The sequence below is a fragment of the Tachypleus tridentatus genome, chromosome 13, assembly GCF_004210375.1.
Source record: "Tachypleus tridentatus isolate NWPU-2018 chromosome 13, ASM421037v1, whole genome shotgun sequence".
NCBI lineage: Eukaryota > Metazoa > Arthropoda > Merostomata > Xiphosura > Limulidae > Tachypleus > Tachypleus tridentatus.
In genome coordinates, this window is record NC_134837.1 from 237,521,128 (window position 1) to 237,544,406 (window position 23,279).

Genomic DNA, 23,279 nt, shown 5'->3' on the forward strand with positions numbered 1-23,279 from the left:
GACTTCTCAGTTTAATATTTAAGATGCAGGAGTTTATCAACGTTTTCACAGAAAAACAATGCAGGTGGCCAAAACACTGAAATCGATGTGACCTTATTTATGTTTCTCGCATTACGAAACAAAAACTCATATCAGGTGACAACCCAATAAACTGTTCTACAACACAGGCAAATGAGATGACAACCGGTCGTTGTTTTTAACATGTTCATGAAAAGAAGGTAGGTAATTTTGGGATAGAAAAACCTAAATGAAAACTAAGTAATATATGAACCGTATATATAATCAATTTAATCAGTTTTATTAATATTTATTTGTCTTTCAAGTTGTATTTGTGGTATGTTTGTATTTCGACTTGGACTTTATGTAATAACGCAGAACGAATAGTAAATAAAATTATTTCCTTGTCAGTGGTGAATTTAAGGTTATGTGGCCCAGGGGCTTCTAAATTTTGAGTGTCCTACATCCCATGTAATTTTACAGATAATAAAATTATCAATGGGTTCCCATTAAGACCATGGGTCCTGGGGCTGAGCCGTCTCTAGTTCTTACCTAAGTACGCCACTGATCCTTCTCGTTCATCTTTGGTCATTACCCATTTTAAATTTCGAGTCAGAGATAAGACAACTTATCCACAGCACAAACTATTTCAAGCGGCTGCTCTTAACCAAGTAACAAGATATAATAATTCTTATTACACACTTGCTGAAAGTTTTAACCGTGTTTGGTAACAGCTGGTTTCACAAGATTCATACTTTAAGCCTCGTTTTGCAAGTATTTGATAAATCAATTATTCTAGCTTATAAAAAACAGCCATTAATGCTACCTTGAACCAGCTGTGAGTTACTTCAAGATTAGAATTGATTAAAATTTTATTTCCTTCAAACTTTCGGTTTCTGACACAACAACAACATACGGTGCGGAGTTCGTACCACTAAACATGCTCACCATTTCAACCGTGGGACGTCATAGTGTGACGATCAAACCTACTGTTCGTTGGTAAGAGTGTAGCCCAAAAGTCTGCGGTGAGTGGGTATGACTACCTGCCTTCTTTCACTGTTAAATTAGGAACAGCTATTCCAGTTAGCCTTCGTGTAGCTTTCCGTGAAAATGAAAACAAACAAAACCTTAAGGCTTATCATATATCATTTACTGCTTTTAAAGATACTTCAAATATCTAAGAACTTTAGAGCATACTTTAGCCATGATGGCATTAACTTGGAACATACAACATTTCTTTTGACATGAACTATCAGAATGAAAATAAGTCTTCGCTACACACACGATAACTTTCACAATTTATCAAACAACAGACTTTTAAAATGAGTCATCTTCTGTCTAGCTAATGTTCCAGCAAGTGTTTGAGATAAAATATCAATCAGTACATGCACATTAATCCACTTATTGAAATAATATCTTGCAACTATCATATAATGATTAATTTATTCGGTTTTGGAGAGGAGTCTGCCAATATCCAGAGCTGTTCTTCCGAATGAAAATCTACAACTTACTGACAAAGTTATCTTCCTGTTATTGACAGTGCAGAGTTTATACCAACGTTTATGCACGAATGTGGTCAGAGAAAGTAGCTCTGCATTGTTGGCTGCTGTGTAAGGCATTCTTTCAATCCATGTATCATAATGTTGAAAAAACCTCGAGTCTCAGAAACTGTGGAATCATCAGCTGAATTGCAGGTTAAGTACCACAGTTATACTGATTTGTAACAAAGGTATGCAAATTATCTTCTATTTCTAATTGTTCAATTATTTCCAGAGGTTACACGCTTTTGTACTATATTCATCAACTTGTGTTGGTTATTTCACTTTGGTGCAAAGATTTCGGTCCTTTAACTTTTGTATTATATATTTTCTTTCATTGGAATTCATTCAACAACCTAAACCTCTTTATTAGCGTGGCTCATTTTTTAATTGCTATAACCGTGGGTTTCTCAAGAAACCTGTTGTATTCAGGAAGTAGATTCTCTATAGTTACAAGTTCTGTCTACTTCCATGCAGGCATATCAGTTAATTTTCTGAAATAAACTTGCATTCCTTAACTTATTGAATAAGTTATAATAGATTTCAGGTCTGCAAAGCTTATGACTCGTTTGAGCAATGCTTGGTTCTTTTTAGCAGTAAATTATCTTAAAAAAATAGTAAAATTGTTTGACAAATATAAATCCAAGTAGATTTTTTTTTGATGCACAGTAAATTAAGGTTATTGTGAATAAGCATTCAGTAAATTGAAGAAAGAATTAATGACGCTCCTGGATTAGCATTCCTTATTCTTGAATATTCACTCATTTTGAAGACCGATGCCAGGATTTTGTGGTAAGAGCACGGTTGTCATAAATATGAAGCAGAAACAAATTGTGAGTATTTACTATAACAAGGCAATGGATGATGCAAAAGGGAGTGTTGCATAACGTGAAAATAGCTATTGAGTTTTGTTTGAACCTTAAGTTATATCCACCATTTCATTTATGGGTAAAAGTTTGCTCTTCATACAGATCAAACAACATTGAGGTGGTTCGGGAATATCTGCTAGAAGGTCAGCCTTTTACAGTCTCTTCATCCAGGAGCTCTCCATCATTTCCAATGCATTTCAACAGATGGTTACTTAGGTGGTAAGAAGACATTAGATTGAGTAAGAGATCACTTGTTTTGGGTTGGGTGATAGAGATCTGTAGAGAATTGATAAAATATTGTGAACGATGCTGTAAGGAAAATAATCCATAAAAGAAACAGTACGGATATTTTGTCAATTTGCTTGGTCTTCTGTCATAGAGTAACACTTGGAATAAATAAATTATTGTTGTGATGTACTATTTCACCAAGTGGACATAAAAATATGCTAAGTCGCATGTCAATGTTGATAAGTATTTATTTCATCGAAATGATATGGTATGGCTGTGAAATATCAACAAACTCCAAAGTTAAGTCGGTGTTGAGAAGGACAATATTATGCAGTGAAAAATTCAGTAAGATGGTTTTGTAAAATTTAGGTGTACAGGCAGTCTCAGCAGTTCAAAGTTATTGTCTTTTTAAATGTGTTGTTGAGAGAATGGCTTTTTGGTTAACTTCAGAGTAATTCGGTAATCCAATAAAGTGGTAATTCAATGATAAATACTCTAGATTTTTGTGCAAGTACTTCAACAAAGTATTTTCCAGTGTAAAGCCAACTTATTAAAGAGTTAAGACCACTTCCAGGTGATCACCAGTGGATGTACTTGATTTACATAAAACCACTCTGTTGACAAGAGAACAGGTGACTTCATACCATAAGGCTCAGAAAAGAAACCCACTAACAATTCTTTGCGAATAGACAATCTAGACACAATAAGATATCAGAAATTTCGTTTTGTTCATTGAATTTTTATTATGCTTTATTTAAAATCTTTAATTAAATATAGAGCTCGTAATGTCGATTTATGAATGTTAATTTTTAGTAGATGTAAATCACAACCTTGTTACTAAACTTAAAACTCAATAATTAGAAATAAGGTTGTGATTACAATCAAGGGACTTTATAATAAAAGAAAGAGACAGTGTTGTATTTTTATTTTTTTATATTTTATTCACTGAAACCACTATTTTACGTGGTGTAAAATAAAAGTTTCGATCTCTTTAAAATCTAAGACATATCGTATAAAAATACCAGTGAGCTGGAAGTAGGTCATCCGTTAGGTGTCAGCATGGCAGGTGGATTGGGATTTTGACGTGCAAACTGAGGATCGCAGTTTGGAATCCCCGTCTCACCAAATATCCTCGTCCTTTGAGAAGTGAGAGCGTTATAACTTGATAGTCAATTCCATTATTTGTTGGCAAAACAGGAGCCTAAAAGCTGGCAGTGGGTTGTGACAACCAGCTGTTTTACGCTACTAAATTAAGAACAGCTAATGCAGATAGCCCTCGTAACTTTGCGCGAAATTAAAACTTAAACAACTTTAAGAGTTGATAAGTTAAACACCGATAATTAGTGAGTTCTTTTGTAAACAGTCAAATTAATAAGTTTTTCGAATACCATGTTTGTTACTGTTCGATTATCGAGAAAAATTTTTAAAGAAGTGATTGACTAAGTTTCATTTGTGTGTTTACATTTCTATATATGTAAAAACAGCTCGTTTAGATCGAGAAATTTTTTTATGTAGAGGAGCGAACAACGGTTCGACCTTCTTTGGTCATCGTCAGGCTCACAAAGAAAGAAAGAGGTAACTGACCGGAAGCTGGCCACATGTTTGAAAGGATTTGTGTAACTGAGTGTCGGAATGTAGAGGGCGTGTTTAGATGTTTGAATATATAATTTTATATTATTTATTTTATTATTATTCTTTATTATATTATTTTTAATATAGGTATAAAGGTGTTCCTTTGTATTGGTTTATTTTGGGCTTGAGTTGTTGTATAAGTAAGGCTTCTTTAATTTTGCGTTTTTTATGTTTGTTTTTTTATTTAGTATTTGAGTGTTTTCTATGGTTATGCTGCATTTATTTGACTTGCAGTGTTCGAAAACGAATTTTTATGCTCTTTGAATCTGGTTTCCATTTTTCTACTTGTTTCTTCAATATAGAAGTCGTGGCAATTATCACATTGTATTTTATAAATAATGTTGGTGTGGTGTTTGTCAGCGTAACTTTTTACATAGTATAGACCTCAGTTTTGAGCCTGGTTTTTGAATAAATTTGGTATTAACTGGAATGTCGTATTTTGTTACTAGTTCTTGCCAAATGTTGGTTATTTTTCTGCTGATGTCGGAAATATATGGTTGGAGCAGTATATGGTTTCGTGATTTTTTGATTCGTGAGATATATTTACTTTAGTTGGTTGATTTTGCTTTCTGTCTAGGTGTGTGCGTATAATGTTTTCTATGGTTTGTGGAGGAAACTTATTGATGTTGGTGAAGTATTGTTTTATTTTGTCTAATTCGTCGTTAATTTTATCTGATGAGCATAGTTTTATTGCTGTGTTTATTTGGTTTCTTAGTATACTCTTCAAAAAAAAGAAACGCAAAAGGCAAAATATGAGACAAATTGTTAACAAGTTTATTCCGGGTAGTTCTTTATGACATGTGTGAAACTTTGCACATTCACTGCTGAACATCCAAAGTCTGCAAAGGCGAAGTCCACGCTCACTAGGTGAAGTGTAACGTCCCTCAACGTCAATAACAAATGTGGCCCCCGTGAGCATCAATAACTGCTTGGCATCTCCTGCCCATGGAAGCGATGAGACGACGAATCACATCTTATGGAATGGCTGTCCACTCAGCCTGCAAAGCTGCTGCAAGCTGAGGTAGAGTCTGCGGTTGAGGTTGTCGCCGTTGCAGACGTCGGTCCAACTCGTCTCAAATGTGTTCGATGGAGTTTACATCTGGTGATCTGGAGGGCCAGGGAAGAACGTTGATGTTGTGGTGTCTCAAGAAGACAGTGGTGATTCGGGCTGTGTGAGGACGGGCGTTGTCATGTTGAAAAACGTCGTTGACGTTCACCATGATGGGTTGCACATGGGGCCTAAGAATCTCGTCGACGTATCGTTGAGCCGTAAGATTCCCTTGAATGTGCAAAAGGTGTGGGCTGCCATCGCCTACGATGCCAGAACAGACCTTTTGTCACCACCAAATCTGTCAACATCCTGCACACAGTTTGCTGCAAAACGTTCACCTCGACGACGGTAAACACTGGTCCTTCCATCCTGCCTACGAAGCATAAAACGTGATTCATCGCTGAACCAAACATGCCTCCATCGTCGATGAGGCTATACCCGATGTGCCCGAGTCCACTGCAGCCGCGCTTGACGATGTTGCTAGGTGAGGATGGCTCCTCTGACTAGACGTCGAGGTCGGATTTCTGCATCTCGTAGACGGTTGCGTACGGTCTGATCGGAAATCCTACGCAGCCCTGGTATGGTTGAGGCAGTAGACGTCGCAGTGGTGGTCCTATCCCGAAGGTGACGTAACCGGATGTTGCGATCTTGTGCAGGCGTGGTCACACGAGGTCTGCCAGATCGTGGACGGTCATGAGTTGATCCAAGTTGTTGGTGACGATTCAATAGCCTTGTGATGGTGCTTGGGTGGACATTCACAGCACTGGCAAAATCTGATCGAGATTCGCCTGCTTTCAAGCGACCATTGGCGTTATTGCGTTGCGCTTCAGTCAGTCTTGGCGTAACTGTATTGCGTGCCGGTGGCTTAACGCTGAGCTATGGAAACCGAGAACCCGTCACTTTTATATGGAATTTACACATGTTGCACTTGCAGAACATGCAGATCTCTCAAACAAATTTATTGGACACGCATGAGTTTTGGCGAAAAATCCGATGTTTTCCTCCGTTTTCAAAGTGCACAACTTTTATTGTCATTTTGGTCTGACAATCAGTGCCTTAACACGTGTAACATCACATACTCTGAGCTTGTAACGTTATTACACATATTTCTCTTTAAAATAACAAAAATATCATCTTTTTGCGTTTCTTGTTTTGAAGAGTATATGTTGAGTTTTTGTTTATCTTCTTTGTAGGTGTATGCGAACATTCCGAACAAACAGACATTATTTCTGAGAGGATGAATGAGGAAGGCCGTTCATTATCAACGTTTTCTGTTTACCTTCTTATGGTTAAAGTGCCCTTATTGTACGAGTGATAGAAAGTCACGTGCTGTGGCAACTTTTTGTAAGATGGAAGGCGTTGAGAAGAGGAAGCTGACACGTTAGAGTTGGATAAACATGTTTGTTTAGATAATCTTGATTGAATATTGGTCTCATTTTACTTATGATTTTCGACACTCAATTACCATCTCTTTTAATTCATCCTTGCTAGTATCACACTTACTTGTTCAATCATTAACTTTCACCAGGAACGTAACTAGCACTACACAGTGGGATGAGGTAGGGATTGTGGTCCATTTCTTCTATATGAATAAAAAAAGTTAAGTAAGTTACATGAAAGTAAAATGTTTATTTTTTTAATCAGAAGATGATGCATCTTTCAGAATTTTTAAAATATGTGGGTTATTTGACCTATCATTTACTCTGGCTACACCCCTGACCCACATGGCTGGTTACTTGAAGAAAAAAAATCCTTTCATAATTAACATCTGAGAAAAGCTGACAAATAAAGTGAAGGTCACTTAAATGTTTCGTCCTTCGTAATTCTTTCAACAAGTCCTGGCTTAGCGAGGATAAATAAATACTGGAGTGCCTAGAAGTGATAAACTTTCGGTAGACGTAAATGAAATGTTTAAAGCTCAATCACAGTGATTATTTTACTTTTTAAAACAATAAATAGCTAAGTGATATTTTCATGAATAGAATCTTGACTACGTATTCAAAACGAAGATCTCAACAAAAGCATTTAAAGACAAAATGCATTGAAAAAGATCGAATATTTTCAGTAGTACATGGTTTACAAGTGGCACAAGTTTTGTAGACATGTGATCTTAAGAGATCGACCAATTTTAGCAGTACATGGTTTACTTGTTTTGTTTGTTTATTTTTTTAGTTTCGCGCAAAGCTACACGAAGGCTATCTGTGCCACCCGTCCCTAATTTAGCAGTGTAAGACCAGAGGGAAGGCCGCTAGTCATCACCACCCACCGCCAACTCTTAGTCTACTCTTTTACTAATGAATAGTTGGATTGACCATCACATTATAACGCTCCCATGGCTGAAAGGGCGAACATGTTTGGTGCAACGAGGATTCGAACCCGCGATCCTTATATTACAAGTCGAATGCCTTAACCCACCTGGCCATGCCGGGCCAACGTGGGTTAAAAATGACAAGTTTTGTAGGCATGTGATCTTAAACGATCGACCAATTTTAGAAGCATATAGTTTATAAGTGACAGTCATATGTTTTGTCAGTTTTGCAGTCATATGCTATTTATTACTGGGGGAAAAGTGAAGGCCACGCCAAAGGCAGTTATCATGTGGAGTTGGTAAATTTGAATTTGTTGCTTTTATTACTCTTGCCATTGGCAGTAGTAAAAAATAAGGATCTGTTAATCTGGGATTTAACTCAAATACAGTAGTCAAAAGCAATATTCAGTATTAGATTTTTAACTCGAAGTTGTAAGAAACAGATATAAGTCACCATCACTTCAAAATTATGGACAGTTAGCGCAGACAACTCTCGTGTAACTTTATACAAACTTAAAAAAGCAAAGCTAAACGAGGACTCTTTGCGCTAACTGTCCCTAATTTTGATGTGATAGACTAGAGGAAGAGCAGTTGGTCAGTATCAACCAACACAAATTCCTGAAGTACTCTTTTTGTAAGGAAATGTCACGTTGGTTTTCACATTATGATCCCCACGACTGAAAGAGCGAGTATATTCGATAACTGGAATCGAACCGACATGCATATTGCGTTGTAAATAATAGTAATTGTTTCAAGTACGGTTTTTTAAATCAGATATCGTGCAATTTAAAACGCGGAAGTTCAGTTTGCTGCCTGTAGTTGCAAGTTTTTGCTCAGATCACACATTTCATTGTTTAGTTTGCTGCGTGAATGTTTACGTGATATGTGAGTATTTGAAGGGTTGCAAGGTACATTTCTTGGCTAATTCCTGTATTAATCAGTGTTAAGTTGCTTTTAACAAGCAAATTATAATTTTATTGTAAAGTTATATCTTAATCAACCGCATGGAGGCGTTATAGGAATGGTCAATCCCACTATTCAATCAGAGTTACCCAAGAGTTAACGATAAGTTGTGTTTACTAGTTGTCATTCCCATAGTCTGTAACTTCTAACACAGATAACCCGAGAATGGCCTTGCTCAAAATTTAACAAAAAATAAACAAAAAACATTATTATGTTGCTCATACTTATCTATGTGAGTGGAGCATTTGCGGATACACCTGAAATGGCACATTTAGTTTCAGTTTTTATGTATGCTCTGTTATTTCTTATGTATTAGGTCGTGCGTGGTTGAAAACTTAGTATACAAGACTATGGAGCTGCGGTTCCAACGTCTTGTTATTTCAAAAATAAATAAATATGTAAAGTGCTGTGGATGTTGTATAAGGATGATATCAAATCCCATCGAATACCACTCGCACCACAATTCAGTATTATGTTGTCTGTCAGTCAGTCGATGAGTAAAGACTAAAATGACGTCATATGAGGGATCATTAAGGTTGCAATTTGTAAAGCCGTGACGTCTGTAAAATATGTGCGTGAAATTATTCGCAAGAAGAAACATGCACTGTGTAGGTTACGACACAGCTTGATATATGAGCAGAAGAAACAGGAAATAAGATACATGTCACTCTTGATTTTGATTTTATTCGTTCTTGAAACACTTTCGGGAAGGTTGCAGAAGTACATCTACCATCACTACTAGTATGCTAATTATATTTTGTCACTGATGAGGATACTTTATTTCCTTTAATGAGCTATTCATTGATTATTATACTTAAACATATATAAGTTAGTTTTTGTTGTTTTTTTCAATTTCGCGCAAAGCTGCACGTGGGTCATCTACCCTAGCCGTCCCGAATTTAGCAGTGTAAGATTAGAGGGAAGGCCGCTGGTCATCACTACCCACCGTCAACTTTTGGGCTACTCTTTTACCAACGAATAGTGTGATTGACCGTAACATTATAACGCCCCCACGGCTGAAAGGGCGAGCATGTTTGGTGCGACGAGGATTTAAACCCGCGACTCTCGAATTACGAGTCGAACGTCTTAACCCACTTGGCCATGCCGGGCCGTAAAGTTAGTATATATACTCGTGAAAGAGAACAATTATATCAATTTGTTTGTATTTTATCACTTATGTCTTTGTGGCCTCGAAGACCAGGCCTCAGTAACATGTGATTAGCCATGTCCTTCAGCGATAACGAAAGCAAACGAGTCGTCTTGAATAAAAAAAAAAGATGTACTAAATAATGTGAACTGTTTATATTTCCAAGGCCATAGCGGAGTAAGTAATTTTTTTTTGCCATTTCGACTGGCAAAGATATATCTGATATATTACACTATGTAACAAAATTTTTACCAATTGTTATTTCCCAATTGCTTATCCCAAAAGTAAATGGAAAATACCTGTTTTTCTCTTCAAACTTTGTTTTTGTGACTTGGGTAATGACATTTTCAAATTTACCCATTTTCCAGAGCATTCCAGGTAGATTCAGTGCTGAGTAGCTGATAGAGAATTTTCAAGAACTTTCCAGAATGTTGTAGAACTTACGAGAATTTCCAAGAACCTTTTAGAATTCCCTACAACTTTCCATAATAATATATATACAGGAGCTCACCACTCACAAGTTCAGTTTCGTTCCAGCTGCCTTAAGTGAACACATAGACCTATTTGATTTTATCAGAGATGGCATCAAGAAGCTGCAAGCATTCTCCAGACTCATTCTGCTATGTATGTGGCCAATTTATCAAGACAAGAGCGAAAAAATACTCTGTGACAACATCTGCAAAAATGAATGAAGCCAACAAGACATATTTCAGCATGCCTATCGGGGATCAAGACAAACCCTGAGCTCCTTATTTTACCTGTGAGCATTGAAAACAAACTCTAGAAGGTAAGACATACAACTTTCTCTTGCTTGAATAGCAAGATTTTATATTATACACATCTTAGACCTTTTAAAATTTAAATATCTTTTTTTTTTAATTTCCAATAGTATAGAAGAAATATCACATATAAAATATTCTTTGATAGATTGTTTAAGCTGAGTATTTATGATGAAACTTCGTAGAATGGACAGCAACAGCCTGTTAAGTGTAGAGGACGACGTTTCGAAAGTCTTCCACCTTTCAACTTCAAACCCTCAACGTTTGTATCTCCACAACAGGCAGTGGCTGTCCATTCTACAAAGTTTCATCACATATAAAATATTTTACATGAACCTCTTACACATTACTTCTAAGTAAAATAAATTTATTTTTCATAATAACATTTTTATTTTGCTCTTTTGCAGGATGGTACAGAGAGGAAAAGAGAGCCCTAAAGTTCGCTATTCCAAGAATTTGGCATGAATCCACTGACCACTCACGCAATTGCTACTTCTGCATGGTGGACCCTTCCAAACGTCGAGCTGGCAAGAATGCAACTGATATCATATATCAGGACCTTCCATCATAAGAGGTCTGCAGCCTTCAAATGCCTTCGAGACTTCTTCCCTACGCTGTCTGAGGCGAAGGTAAAGTTGGTGTCTTCATTGGACAGCAAATAAAAAAGATTCTGGAGTGCACAGAATTTCACCAAAAAGGTCAGGATAAAAGAAAACAAAGCTTGGAGCAGCTTTGTTACAGTGGTTCTGGGCTTCTTCGGCAATCACAAGGCCGAAAATTATGTGGAACTGGTTGGGACTCTGGTGAAGAACTACGACAAAATGACTCAAATGTTAACATTTTAAGTTTATGCATCCCTCAGGTTTATTTATATTATATGTAGATGCTCTTTTTGTGTATTTTGGTTGGTTTTGAATTTGGCACAAAGCTACACGAGAGCTATCTGCATCAGTCGTCCTTAATTTAGCCGTGTAAGACTAGGGGGAAGGCAGCCAGTCATCACCCCCCGTCAAATCTTGGGTTATTCAACGAAAAGTGTGCCTGACCGTCACATTTTGATGCCCCCATGGCTAAAAGGGCGAGCAAGTTTGGTGTGAGGGGAATTTAAACCTGCGCCTCTCAGATGACTAGTGGAGTGCCTTAACCACCTGGCCGGGCCGTCTATTTATTATGATAGTTTTAGTTGCGGACTTTTTTGTTAGTCTCTCAGGAAACACATGAATAAGTCATTTTGTTTATCTCTACAATAAACGTAAAAGGTAATAAATATTACACAGGTAACTCCCGAAATAAAAGGATAAACTTATTGGCATGAGCGAGGTTTAAATATACAACAAAAAACTTTCACAAGAAATGACAATGCTAATTTTTTAATAAACTACTTATCTTTGTAAAGTTAATGCTTCGTTCTTACAGTATGTTTATATGTCACATTTTGTGCAAGTATGTCATAACTGTTTAGAGATGGGCGAAAGCTAGTGGTTAATACCTACAAGGCCCGGTATGGCCAAGTGATTAAGGCACTCGACTCGTTATCCAAGGGTCGCTGGTTCGAAACCCCGTCACACTAAACACCCATGGGGGCGTTATAATGTAACGGTCAATCCCCCTATTCGTTGGTAAAAGAGAAGCCCAAGAGTTGGCGGTAAATGGTGATGACTAGCTGCCCTCTCTCTAGTCTTATAGTACTAAATCAGCGACGGATAGCGCAGATAGCCCTCGAGTAGCTTTGCGCGAAATTCAAAACAAACAAACCAAATAAGCATCTACAAAGATTCTGAATTTATGGTTTGCTGCACTTTGGAGCGTAGGTGTGTTGTAAGAATAATAATTAAATACCATTATTCGATCAGACATGAGAAAGTGCCTTTCTTTAGTCTATCATTTTTTTAAATGTATTTTTACATCATCTCCTTTCTAGGGTATTTTGTACAATAGGTTATTGTTTTTTATGAATTTCGCGCAAAGCTACATGAGGACTATTTGTGCTAGCTGTCTCTAATTTGGCACTGTAGGACTAGAGGGAAAACAGCTTGTCATCATCACACACCGCCAACTATTGGGCTACTGTTTTACCAACGAATAAGGGTATTGCCCATCGCATTATAACATCCCCACGGCTGAAAGGACGAGCATGTTTAGTGGGACAGCGATTCGAACCCGCGACCTTCGGATTACGAGTCGAGTGCCTAAACCACCTGGCCATGCTTGCATAATAGGTTTATCTTATTAATGTATCACGAGAATAGTATCTCGTATCTCTAGGAGAACGTATATCGGGAGCAAACTGCGAAATTATGATAACTAACAGAAAAAAAAAAAACACCACCTAATCTAGAAGTACTTTTGAAACGCGATACTCGTCCTACAATCGTACTTGGATAAACATTTGTCAGGAATGTAAAATATCTTTAATTCATCACTTGCCGTATCTCTCTGTGTTTGTACCACTCGCGTCAAGCTCAATGATTGGACGATTGTAACGAAGGTCACTACTTAAATTTCGCTCGTAAAACATCACAATACTGCATAAGTTACTGCCCCCTCTATCTTGTTGTGTTCACTTGCTCAAGACACTTCTTACCATTCAGAACAAGAAAGGATTAAGTTTGTATTAAGTACATTATATTTCTTACATCAGTAACACTGAAAGTCATACTTATATCAACGTTCTGAAGTACTCAACAGTGTGGGCGTAGTTAAAGAATACTTAGTTGTAACAAACGTATTGCAACCAAAAACATTCTACTGAGAATAATTGACTGAAACAATGTTAAACTACGAGCAGTGTTTTGCGCACTCCATGTCCACGATTAATGCTATATACACCGTCCCTATTATGGACCGGCATGGCCAGGTTGGTTAAGGCGTTCGACTCGTAATCTGAGGGCCGCGGATTCGAATCCCCGTCGCACCAAACATGCTCGCCCTTTCAGCCAAGGGGGCGTAATAATGTAACGGTCAATCCTACTATTCGTTGGTAAAAGTTGGCGGTTGGTGGTGGTGACTCGCTGCCTTCCCTCTAGTCCTGCACTGCTAAATTAGGGACGGCTAGCACAGATAGCCCTCGTGTAGCTTTGCGCGAAATTCACAAAACAAAACAAATCGTCCGTATTAAGCGTGCACTATAATAATTGACACTAACCGTTTACATTCGCTAATTACGTAAATATTTTAACAACAAAACACTATAAAAAGGATAGGTTATTAATATTGGACTTGAATCAGAAGAACAAACTAAAAATGACACTAGCGTTAACAGGACTTACGTTACACATACTGCTAGTTTAAAAGTGCTAAAAATCGCTTTGAGAAAATCCTATATAGTCTATTTTTTCGAACTTACATTACTTGACGATTCTTTTTCTCCAGTCTGTTGATACTAACGTTTCTATTTAATATTCTTGTAATAGGAACTAAGTGAAACCAATGTCCGATACAACCAAAAGTACACGAATTGGAGACTTGGATTCTTTTTTGGAAGAGTGCTTCCGGGAGAAACCAAATGAAGAGATTGAAAATTTTTACGGATCGTGGGCAGAGAACTATGATGAGGTATAAGTTTATATCCCGTTACCACAATCTATCCTATTTACTTACCCTTCATTCAACCTTTGAGATCCTTGCATATTTTAACTGTGAATTTAGTATATTTGCATAATGAATCTGTTAGAGTGTAGACCATGAAATTACCGTGGGATAGTTTAGGATTTTGTTATCTTATCTGAAAAAATAACCCAGTACTAATTAGTCCCATCTTCTCTTTTAACCACACCCAGACTACACATGTAATATGTCTCAGTTCATTATCTACTTTATGTTTTATTGAGACAATAATTTCTGGGAATCAATAAAATATCTGTATTCAGACTTTTTCAACGTTACGTTTTTCATGTTACAGTTGTGTTTATTAACTGGATACACATGTTATCATTTATTTGTTGGCATTATCTACCGAATTTTGAACTGAAGAAATAAAATAATATCCTTCACTAAGGGTGAACAATGCCCTCTATACGATGCAAATTTCTAACAAATCGTATCTCTTAATTTATCATGTATTATACCGCATACAGTAAATTCATGCTAATTTGCCTTCGTTTTTCCAAAATACCGAATTCAATACTTGTTAGTGTAGGTACTATAGCGGCCATACGTGGCCAGTAGGTTAGGGCGCTCGACTCGTAATGCGAGGGTAGCGCGTTCGAATCCCGGTCACACCAACCATGATCGTACTTTCAGTCGTGGGAGCGTTATTATGTGACGGTCAATCCCACTATTTTTGGTAAAAGAGTAGTCCAAGAGCTGGAGGTGGGTTGTGATGACTAGCTGCCTTCCCTCTACTCTTACACTGCTAATTTGTGGATGGCTAGCGCAGATAGCCCAAGTATGGCTTTGCGTCAAAATTTAAAAGAAACAAACTGTACTGTATCAGTTTCTCACCTTTCTCTTTGTTTGTTTGTGTTGAGTTCAAAGCTATTTGTACTCTGTCAACCACAGTTATTTAATACAGATTTTTAGTGTTATAAGCCTTTAGATTTACCGCTCAACCACCGCCAGGGATGTGTGTGACCTTTATATACTTTATGTTGTGGCTTGTTCTCAAAAATAATATTTTAATTTATTCTTGTAGTTTATGTATTATGCTTAATGGAAAGAATTTGACTTTTTTTTTCTATCATTGGTTTTATTTTCTTAAAGTTACAACATTTTGATAAATTATACAGTTCTTAAAATAAGTAGGCATATGAATAATTATTAAACTTTCACAATTCGATCATTTTGAATAATTTTTAACTTGTAGTAAAATCTTTCAAAATATTACATAGATTTTAAAATTCAGATACATGCTTTTGAATTGTTTGTTAGCAGTTATATATATGCATATCAAACAAATTGAAAGTGTGTGATGTCTTTATATTTTTATGTGAATTTTTAGGAAGTTTTTCTCTTCAATTACAATGGACCTAAACAGATAACCGAAGCTTTTGCAAAGTTAAACGTGCCAAAAGATGTCGAACTTATAGATATAGCTGCGGGAACTGGCACTGTTGGAATGAAAGTAGGTACTGTATATGTGTGTGTGCGTGTAACATTATTTACAGAGTTGTCATCATTTACACATTTTTAAAACTTTGTTGAAGTTAAATTTCCTCATATCGTTTCCCTTTGAGGGTTGCATAGACCTTTGAGGATTAACTAAACATTTTACTATATATACACAATATCTTGTAGATAACCATGTAAGCTTTCTTCCCCCAAAACAATCGTTAATTTTCAAAATTATAATGTAACGGTCAATTCCACTATTCTTTGGTAAAAGAGTAGCCCAAGAGTTGGCAATAGGTGGTGATGACTAGCTGCCTTCCCTCTACACTGCTAAATTAGGGACGGCTAGCACAGATAGCCCTCGAGTATAGCTTTGTGCGAAATTCAAAAACAAACAAACAATTATTGTTCCTCAAAATGCTAGAGGCCCGAGAGTGGCCTAGCGGTTGTGTACCGGACTGAGAATTCCAAAATCAATGATAGAGTCACGTTACTACGTAATCGTTCTCCACCTTTTTATATCATAGATGCGTTATTAAACTGAAGGTCAAATCCACACTTCGATTGAAATATTTCAAGAGTTAGTGATGGGTGTTGCCGTCTATTTGTTTGCCCTCTAGTGACTTGCTGATCAGTTCGAATATAGGAGCGACAAGCTCTATTTTGTTTGGGACGATTAACCAAAACAAACGTTTCTTACATTTATTTACTCATTTCAATGAAACGGTGATTAAGACAGAGCTTAACATTACTAATCCTTTAAACAACATGAAAAACACATCCGGTGGCCTTATTATATTGTTTCTGAGAAGAATTAATCAAATATAATGCAACTAAAATATCTTACTTTTTTCCGATCAGTTATATAAGACTTTTGCAACATCTGAATCTTTAATAATTCTTTATAGCATACTTATCTGACATATATTTTTATCAAAGTTCATAAAATTTCAGTCCTTCGCTGGATCAGCGATAGCTCTACGGATTTACACCGCTAAATGAGCGGTTCGATTTCCGGCGGTGGAAATAGCAGATAGCCCGATATGGCTTAACTACAAGAAAAACACACACATACAAAAAATTCCTAATTTAGATGAACTTCTCTGTGAGCATTGGCTTTTGGTAGCGAATTGTTTTTAGAATAGCTTAGAATGATATTGGTAATACTCATGTGAATTCATTTTGCTATATAAAAGATTAAAGAGTTTCCGAATTTTGTGAATTTAATTACTATATTCCAGTTGAATGAGATGGGTTACAAAAACATCGATGCTTTGGATGCGTCAAAAAAAATGTTAGAAGTTGCAAGAAAGAAGAATGTCTACAGGAATTTGTATCACTTCTATCTTGGTTGTGGTGGTGAGTCACCGATCAAAGACGGTAAGTTTTAGTTAAGTTTAATTGGAAGGAAAACATGAAAGTTTTCGGCTGGTTTGATTGGGTTGAAGCAGAGACAATAAAAATTTCACAACAGCTTCACTAGTACAAATATAATACAATTTAAAACAGGAAAATCAAAGTGGTTAAGGAGAACCCTATTTTATATAGTAAGCGAACTTAACTAAGTAATATTCCACAGGATAATTATACAGAGATGGAACATGTCAAATGAAAGTCTTAAAACAGAATACTTAAGACAGTAAAATGGCTAAAACAAGGAAATGAAGAATTATAAAATAAAAGTGCGTTTTGATAAGTAATTACCCACACGAATCAGACCGATAAAATCTAAAATCTCAACACGAGAAAAAATGATCAATCAATCTTAAAAACAGGACGTTTTGTTTAAGTTTTCGTGCTCTAGGAGGCTAAGGATAAAGAAGCTCCACAAGAGCCCCCACCGCTAACTCTTACGCTTCCTCGGCTGATCAAAAACTGAAGTTTGACTGGGACTGTTATAGTGCACTTAAGGCCTCAACGTGCGGTTCGCAGTTTGAGGACGAATAAAATAAAATAAAACTAAGATTACACCTTAATGAACATAGTCAGTGCTCTTCAATGTCTTTAGCATTTTAATGAACATAGTTATTGTCCTTCAATGTTTTTAGCATTTTAATGAACATAGACAATGTCCTTCAATGTCTTTAGCATTTTAATGAAAACTAACCCAATTTTGAAAGAAAATCTTAACCAAAGTGGAAAGCTAATTCAAACGTAAATGAAAAAGTTATGTTAATTACTGAAGAAAACTTAAACAAAAACAAAACAAAAACATAGGGACTTTTAATTGCACTTCCTTGGTTATGAATAGCATTTTATTAATGTTTTAGTTATAATTAATTAAAATTTTTAACTCCGTCTCTTGAGTCTTTAAATGGTCCTACTTACGTTTATAGAGCATATGTATAAAGGAAAGGTAAACGTGGATCTTCATTGTTTAATAATAATTTCCCAGATGTTAATCGTTCTACAACTGAAATACTATACATTCAACATTAGTAAATCTTTAGAGTAAAAATAGATAGAAATCGAAGTTAAAAAAAGCAAAAAAAAAAACTCGCAGTATGTTACTTTACTTTTATTATATTTTATAATATAATAAGTGATAAAGTTAAACATGTTATCCAAACACACACAAGCAGTAGAAATCCTTCATTGATTTCCTTTGATTTTAATATACGTGATGAAAGTCAACTTAATGTTACCAGAAAAGTACAAACTTTTCAAATCTGACAAAAGTTGTTCGTTTTTAAAATAGACCAATAGAAATATTTTATCTTTACAAGATTACAAGTATTATCGACACTAATTATGAAAAATTACTGATGTGAATTTCTTCTCTTAACACGTACTTAATATTTTTCGTTCCATAACTAGCGCAAGTGGGAACAGCATTCCCAAACCTGTGCGTATTCAGTTATTACTTTTAAATCACATAAAAGTAAAAACAAAAACGTCTTATTAGAATTCTTAGAGAACTTAGTCAGCCGATTGTGAAATGATAAGTGTGATCTTTGATTAAGGAAGAATCTTAAAAATAACAATTTCTCCCATCGTATCGTATTATCATTATAATAACGTATCTACAAGTGGAAGGAAATTCTTATGTACGAAACTCTCTCGTGTAAATTCAAAGCTACGTTTCTGATTGTGATCTTTGGTGTTTAGATTTGTTTTGATATAGTTATTGCAACGAATATCTTACTTATTCAATCAACACTGCATATATTAATACAACTTTCAGGTACTTACGACGTCGCAATTTCATGTGGAGGAATTGGTCCAGGACATATTCCATATTGTGCTTTCCATGAGATTTTAGCAATGGTGAAGCAAGGTACGTTACATTTGTACGTTTGGGGCCATTGCTAATAATGTGTATATGATAGGGAAAACTTACGAAACATATTTTTGGTAACATTGAAGTAGTTTTAAATCATCAAATAATATTAAGATTCATATTTTTAGAACATATTTAATATTCAGTTGTTTGAAATGGATTACAGGTAATTAAATTATATCTTAATTCTTTTAAAAATGATTTAATTTCTTGTTAATCAAGTTATACAATGGGATATTTGTGCCATGACCACCATGATTATCGAAACTCTGTATTTTACTGTATGAGTCTATAAACTTACAGCTGAGCTACTGGGAAGAAGGGAGTGCTGGAAAGGTTTTTTTACATGCCGATATATATATGTACAGTTATACAAGCATTTATTTACGATGAAGGTATTAACTCTATGTGCATTTGATTATAAATATTTCCATCTGAATTGGCTACAGTTACATTGCTATATTTTAAGTTAAAAATATCCATGGATATTGAGACACAATTTATTTCAAAGTTGTGGAAAACCTCAGTTACTGTGTTTTTCATTCACTTTATATTCCTTCAATATTATTTTCGTATTTACTTATTCGCAAATTTCAATGTATCATATGAAATTGTTTTTAATTTATTTAATAAAATGTTCAGAAGTTTTCGTCATATTCATTAGTTAAATATTTTCTTCATAGGGGGCTTAATCTGTTGGCTGACTGTGAATCCCAAAGAAGGGAAAGAAGAAGAAAGTTTCACAAATGTGATGGCTGAGTTAACAGACAACGGAAAATGGAAACCCCTTCAAGACCCTATTCGTACCGAAGAATTTTTCAATAAAGAATTTGCACTGTTTTACATAATGAAAAAACTGTAACTCCTGTAACTGTCTGACTTAAAATACGTTAGATATTTTTTAAAAGTCTTAAATATTTCAGCTCTAAAACTTGCTGTGTTATTTTCCGACGCAGACTTTTATTTTTATCTTCTTTTTCTTTAAAGATAACATCAGAGAATAAAAAATTAATAACTGTTATAAATTACAGAAAAATTGTCCGTTATTTTGTTCATGCTATAAATATTTTTGAGAATCAGTTCTAGCTAAATATTAGTGATGAATAAAGTTACAATAGCAACAAACACTTGTCACACATGAAATGGAAACGAACACTATATATATTAACAATTCGGAATTTAGGTCCAACTCTCTGAAATATATTTCTCTCTCATTATGAGAGTTCAATGCTATACACCAGTCCCACTGAATACAAGTTAGCTTTATACAGAAGCTGTGTTGATGACATTTGTTTTTCACTTTTTCGAAACTCTGATCCTTCGATTATTGAAATTATAAGTATCCTAATGCGAGATAACGTCCTCACTTTGACAGTTTTATTGCAAACACATTTAAACGTAACCATATATTTGGTCTTTCTTTAGATCGTGTAACATTTGATCTCTCGCTTCATAGCGCAGTATCCAACATACAGATTATTAAAAACCATGTTAAACTACAAAGGAAATGCAAATCATTCTTCGGGATTTAACATCTATTCAGATACAAAAACATCTGCTACCTACTCCTTCACATGCGTGGCTGTAATGATTCTTACACTGGCAAGACAATAAGCCAATTACACCAACGAACACATAAGAGTATGAAATAAAACCGGAAAACAGTTCTAAGATATCCCAGTCTCCACAAAGCCTCAACCGGGGTGATCTTTATGAAATAATTCCAAAGAACCTCATATGGACTCTAAGAAATTTTTAATTAAAAAGACTCTACCATTTCTATAATCCTAATGTATTTTTAGTCATTACTAAACTGTTTTTTTCCATCTAACTAATCCGTTGCTAAACTTTTATGATTTGGTTTGGTTGTTTTGTTTTCGCATTTCGCGCAAAGCTCCACGAGAGCTATTTGCGCTAGCCGTCCCTACTTTAGTAGTGTAAAACTACAAGGAAGGCAACTAGTCATTACATGTTTGGTGCGACGGCGATTCGAGCCCGTGATCCTCGGATTACGAGTCGAGTGCTTTATCTACCTGGCCGTGCCAGACCCAAACCCACTTGAAATAAAAATGTATCTAAAGTATATTTGGTCCGACATGGCCAGGTGGGTTAAGGCATTTGAATTCCCGTCGCACCAAACATGCTCGCCCTTTCAGCCGTGTGGGTGTTATAATGTTACGGTCAATTGCACTATTCTTTGGTAAAAGAGTAGCTCAAGAGTTGGCGATGGGTGGTGGTGACTAGCTACCTTCCCTCTAGTCATACACTGCAAAATTAGGGACGGCTACCGCAGATAGCCCTCGAGTAGCTTTGCGCAAAATTCAAAACAAACAAACATATAACATAAGCCTGTTAACTATTGACAAACATTTTATATCACAAATGGGAAAACAATAAGTTCTGTTCACGAAATATATGTATATCCAACCTCAGGAAAACAATAGATTAAATAAAAACTTGATCATAAAACTCTCCTTTGCTTGACAACTAGTGCTAACCTGAACTGAAAAAAGACATAAAATTATATATAAAAAAATATATATAATATGTGAGTCCAGAATATTTTCTTTCTCTCAGATGTTTCGTAATTCCGTAAAGCTTAAACAAAAAGGCAAAAATAAAAGTATATTTAACGAAACATCTGAAATATTTGAAAAAATAAGAAGCAGACATTGGGTAAGTGGTTAATACAACTTTCTTAACTGTAACGTGATTACTTTTTAATGCAAATTTAATGATTTTTTGTAATACGATCGAACGCGTCTTGGTAGTGGGGGTGCTCAGATGGGAAACCCAAAGAGACGTCGAGCTATCTGCTCTGTCCACCGAGGGGTATCGATCCGCTGATTTTAGCATTGTAAATTCGAAGACCTACCACTGTCCTAGCGAGGGATTTAACATCAATGCTAAAGTGTCAATAACTGTCTTTTGTCAGAATCCGCAAGACATGGATCGTTTAGTGATAAAAATTGCACAAGACACAAAAGATAATTAGTAAACAAAGTAACACTACCCTGTTTTTTGTTTGTTTTCAATTTCACACAAAGTTAGCTCCAGGGCTATCTGCAACAGCTGTACTTAATTTAGCAGTTCTAACGTTCGGGCTATTTTTTACCAATGAATAGTGGGATTAACCGTTACATTATAACGTTCCCAAGGCTTAAAGGGCGAAAATGTTTGGTGTGACTGGGATTCGAATGCGCATCATTTTACAATTAATTACGAAACAATCGTAAAATGATAACATCCCTAATGGCTGAAAGGACGAACATTGTTAGTGACAAGAATTTGAACCCGCAAATTGTGAATCGAGGGTCCTAACCACGAAGTCTAGCCAGGTCCTACACTACATTTATGTACACCTTAAACTTCTGCAAAAGAAACTCAATTTAGACAGTAGAGAAAACATAACCGTAAAAACCAGGAAAAAAGTAATATTGTAATTACTTATATTGAATATTTCACGTGAAAATTTGATACATAATGAGTAGCACTACTTTTAGCTGTATATAATAATATTCCATCGTTATTTGCCATAGTTTAGATACTCTAGACACAATGATAGACGATACTTTTAATAGTAACAGGTAGAGATTTATAAAACTGTTTTAAAAGTAATATATTCACTTTTCATACAACAGAGTAGTAAATCTTCTTAGAATATGTCATTCCCTAGTTTCTAGTCATTTAACAATATAACTGTTTTGATTAATTCAGTTTGAATTGATATAATTTGCTCTTTCATTTCATTTTACTATATTACATTTGAATGCAATGGGCTACAAGTATATCAACGCTTTAGATGGAACACCATAGATGTTAGAAGTCGCACGAAGAAAAAATATGTACAGAAATTTCTATAAGTTTTTTTTGGGGTGTGGAAATAGGTCACTAGTTAACAATGGTATGTTTTGGTAAGTGATAACTAGTTAGAACAAAATGCATGTGGGTTATCTCAAATATTTGATTTTAAGAGGAGGCTTGTGAGCTTAATTATGATTTATTATGTTAACATAGTGTAAATCAGTAAGAAACAAGAATGTCCCAAAGTAAAAGGCCAAGTGAATCCGGAGAATGTTAACTTTACAAATCATGATTTAAGGATGATAATAATATATTGGCAAAACTACAAAGTCAATAATAATAGTGAATATTGTAAGAATTATGATAAAAGGAAAAACCTAGACATCCTTGGAAGATAAACCAAAGTCAAACTTGTCGATTCATATAACTTCACAATATATGAACAAGTAACGAAGATGGTATTGATTTTCTTATGTTTGAAAGTGGTGATTTCATTTCATTTTTATAATTTAAACATTTAAGTGTCATCAAAGTGTTCATCCACTCAAGTCAAAGTTAATATCCAACAGCATATTAATCCAGCATGCAAGTACTAGAAACAGCAGAAAATCAAATATTTGTAAAAAATAAGAAG

The 23,279-nt window shown here is 35.4% G+C and overlaps 2 protein-coding genes across 3 annotated transcripts in view; both read left to right on the plus strand.

Moving 5' to 3' along the window:
* Positions 1-78: 78 nt before the first annotated feature.
* Positions 79-23,279, plus strand: part of LOC143240490 (uncharacterized) — a 35,683-nt gene continuing 12,482 nt past the window's right edge. Inside the window, exons 1-3 of the mRNA XM_076482987.1 lie at positions 79-218; positions 10,102-10,520; positions 10,920-11,141. The gene's annotated coding sequence lies outside the window, so the exon portion shown is untranslated. The remainder of the gene's footprint in view (positions 219-10,101; positions 10,521-10,919; positions 11,142-23,279) is intronic.
* On the plus strand, positions 12,966-19,866 carry LOC143240489 (methyltransferase-like protein 27). Of its 2 annotated transcripts, none has more exons than XM_076482985.1 (6): positions 12,966-13,119; positions 13,926-14,067; positions 15,452-15,574; positions 16,803-16,941; positions 18,746-18,838; positions 19,525-19,866. In XM_076482985.1, the coding sequence occupies exons 2-6, from the start codon at positions 13,942-13,944 to the stop codon at positions 19,701-19,703; spliced, it is 660 nt and encodes a 219-aa protein (XP_076339100.1). In that variant the 5' UTR covers positions 12,966-13,119; positions 13,926-13,941; the 3' UTR covers positions 19,704-19,866. The 2 variants fall into 2 exon arrangements, with proteins under 2 accessions (XP_076339100.1, XP_076339101.1); XM_076482986.1 differs by having other exon boundaries at positions 12,992-13,130.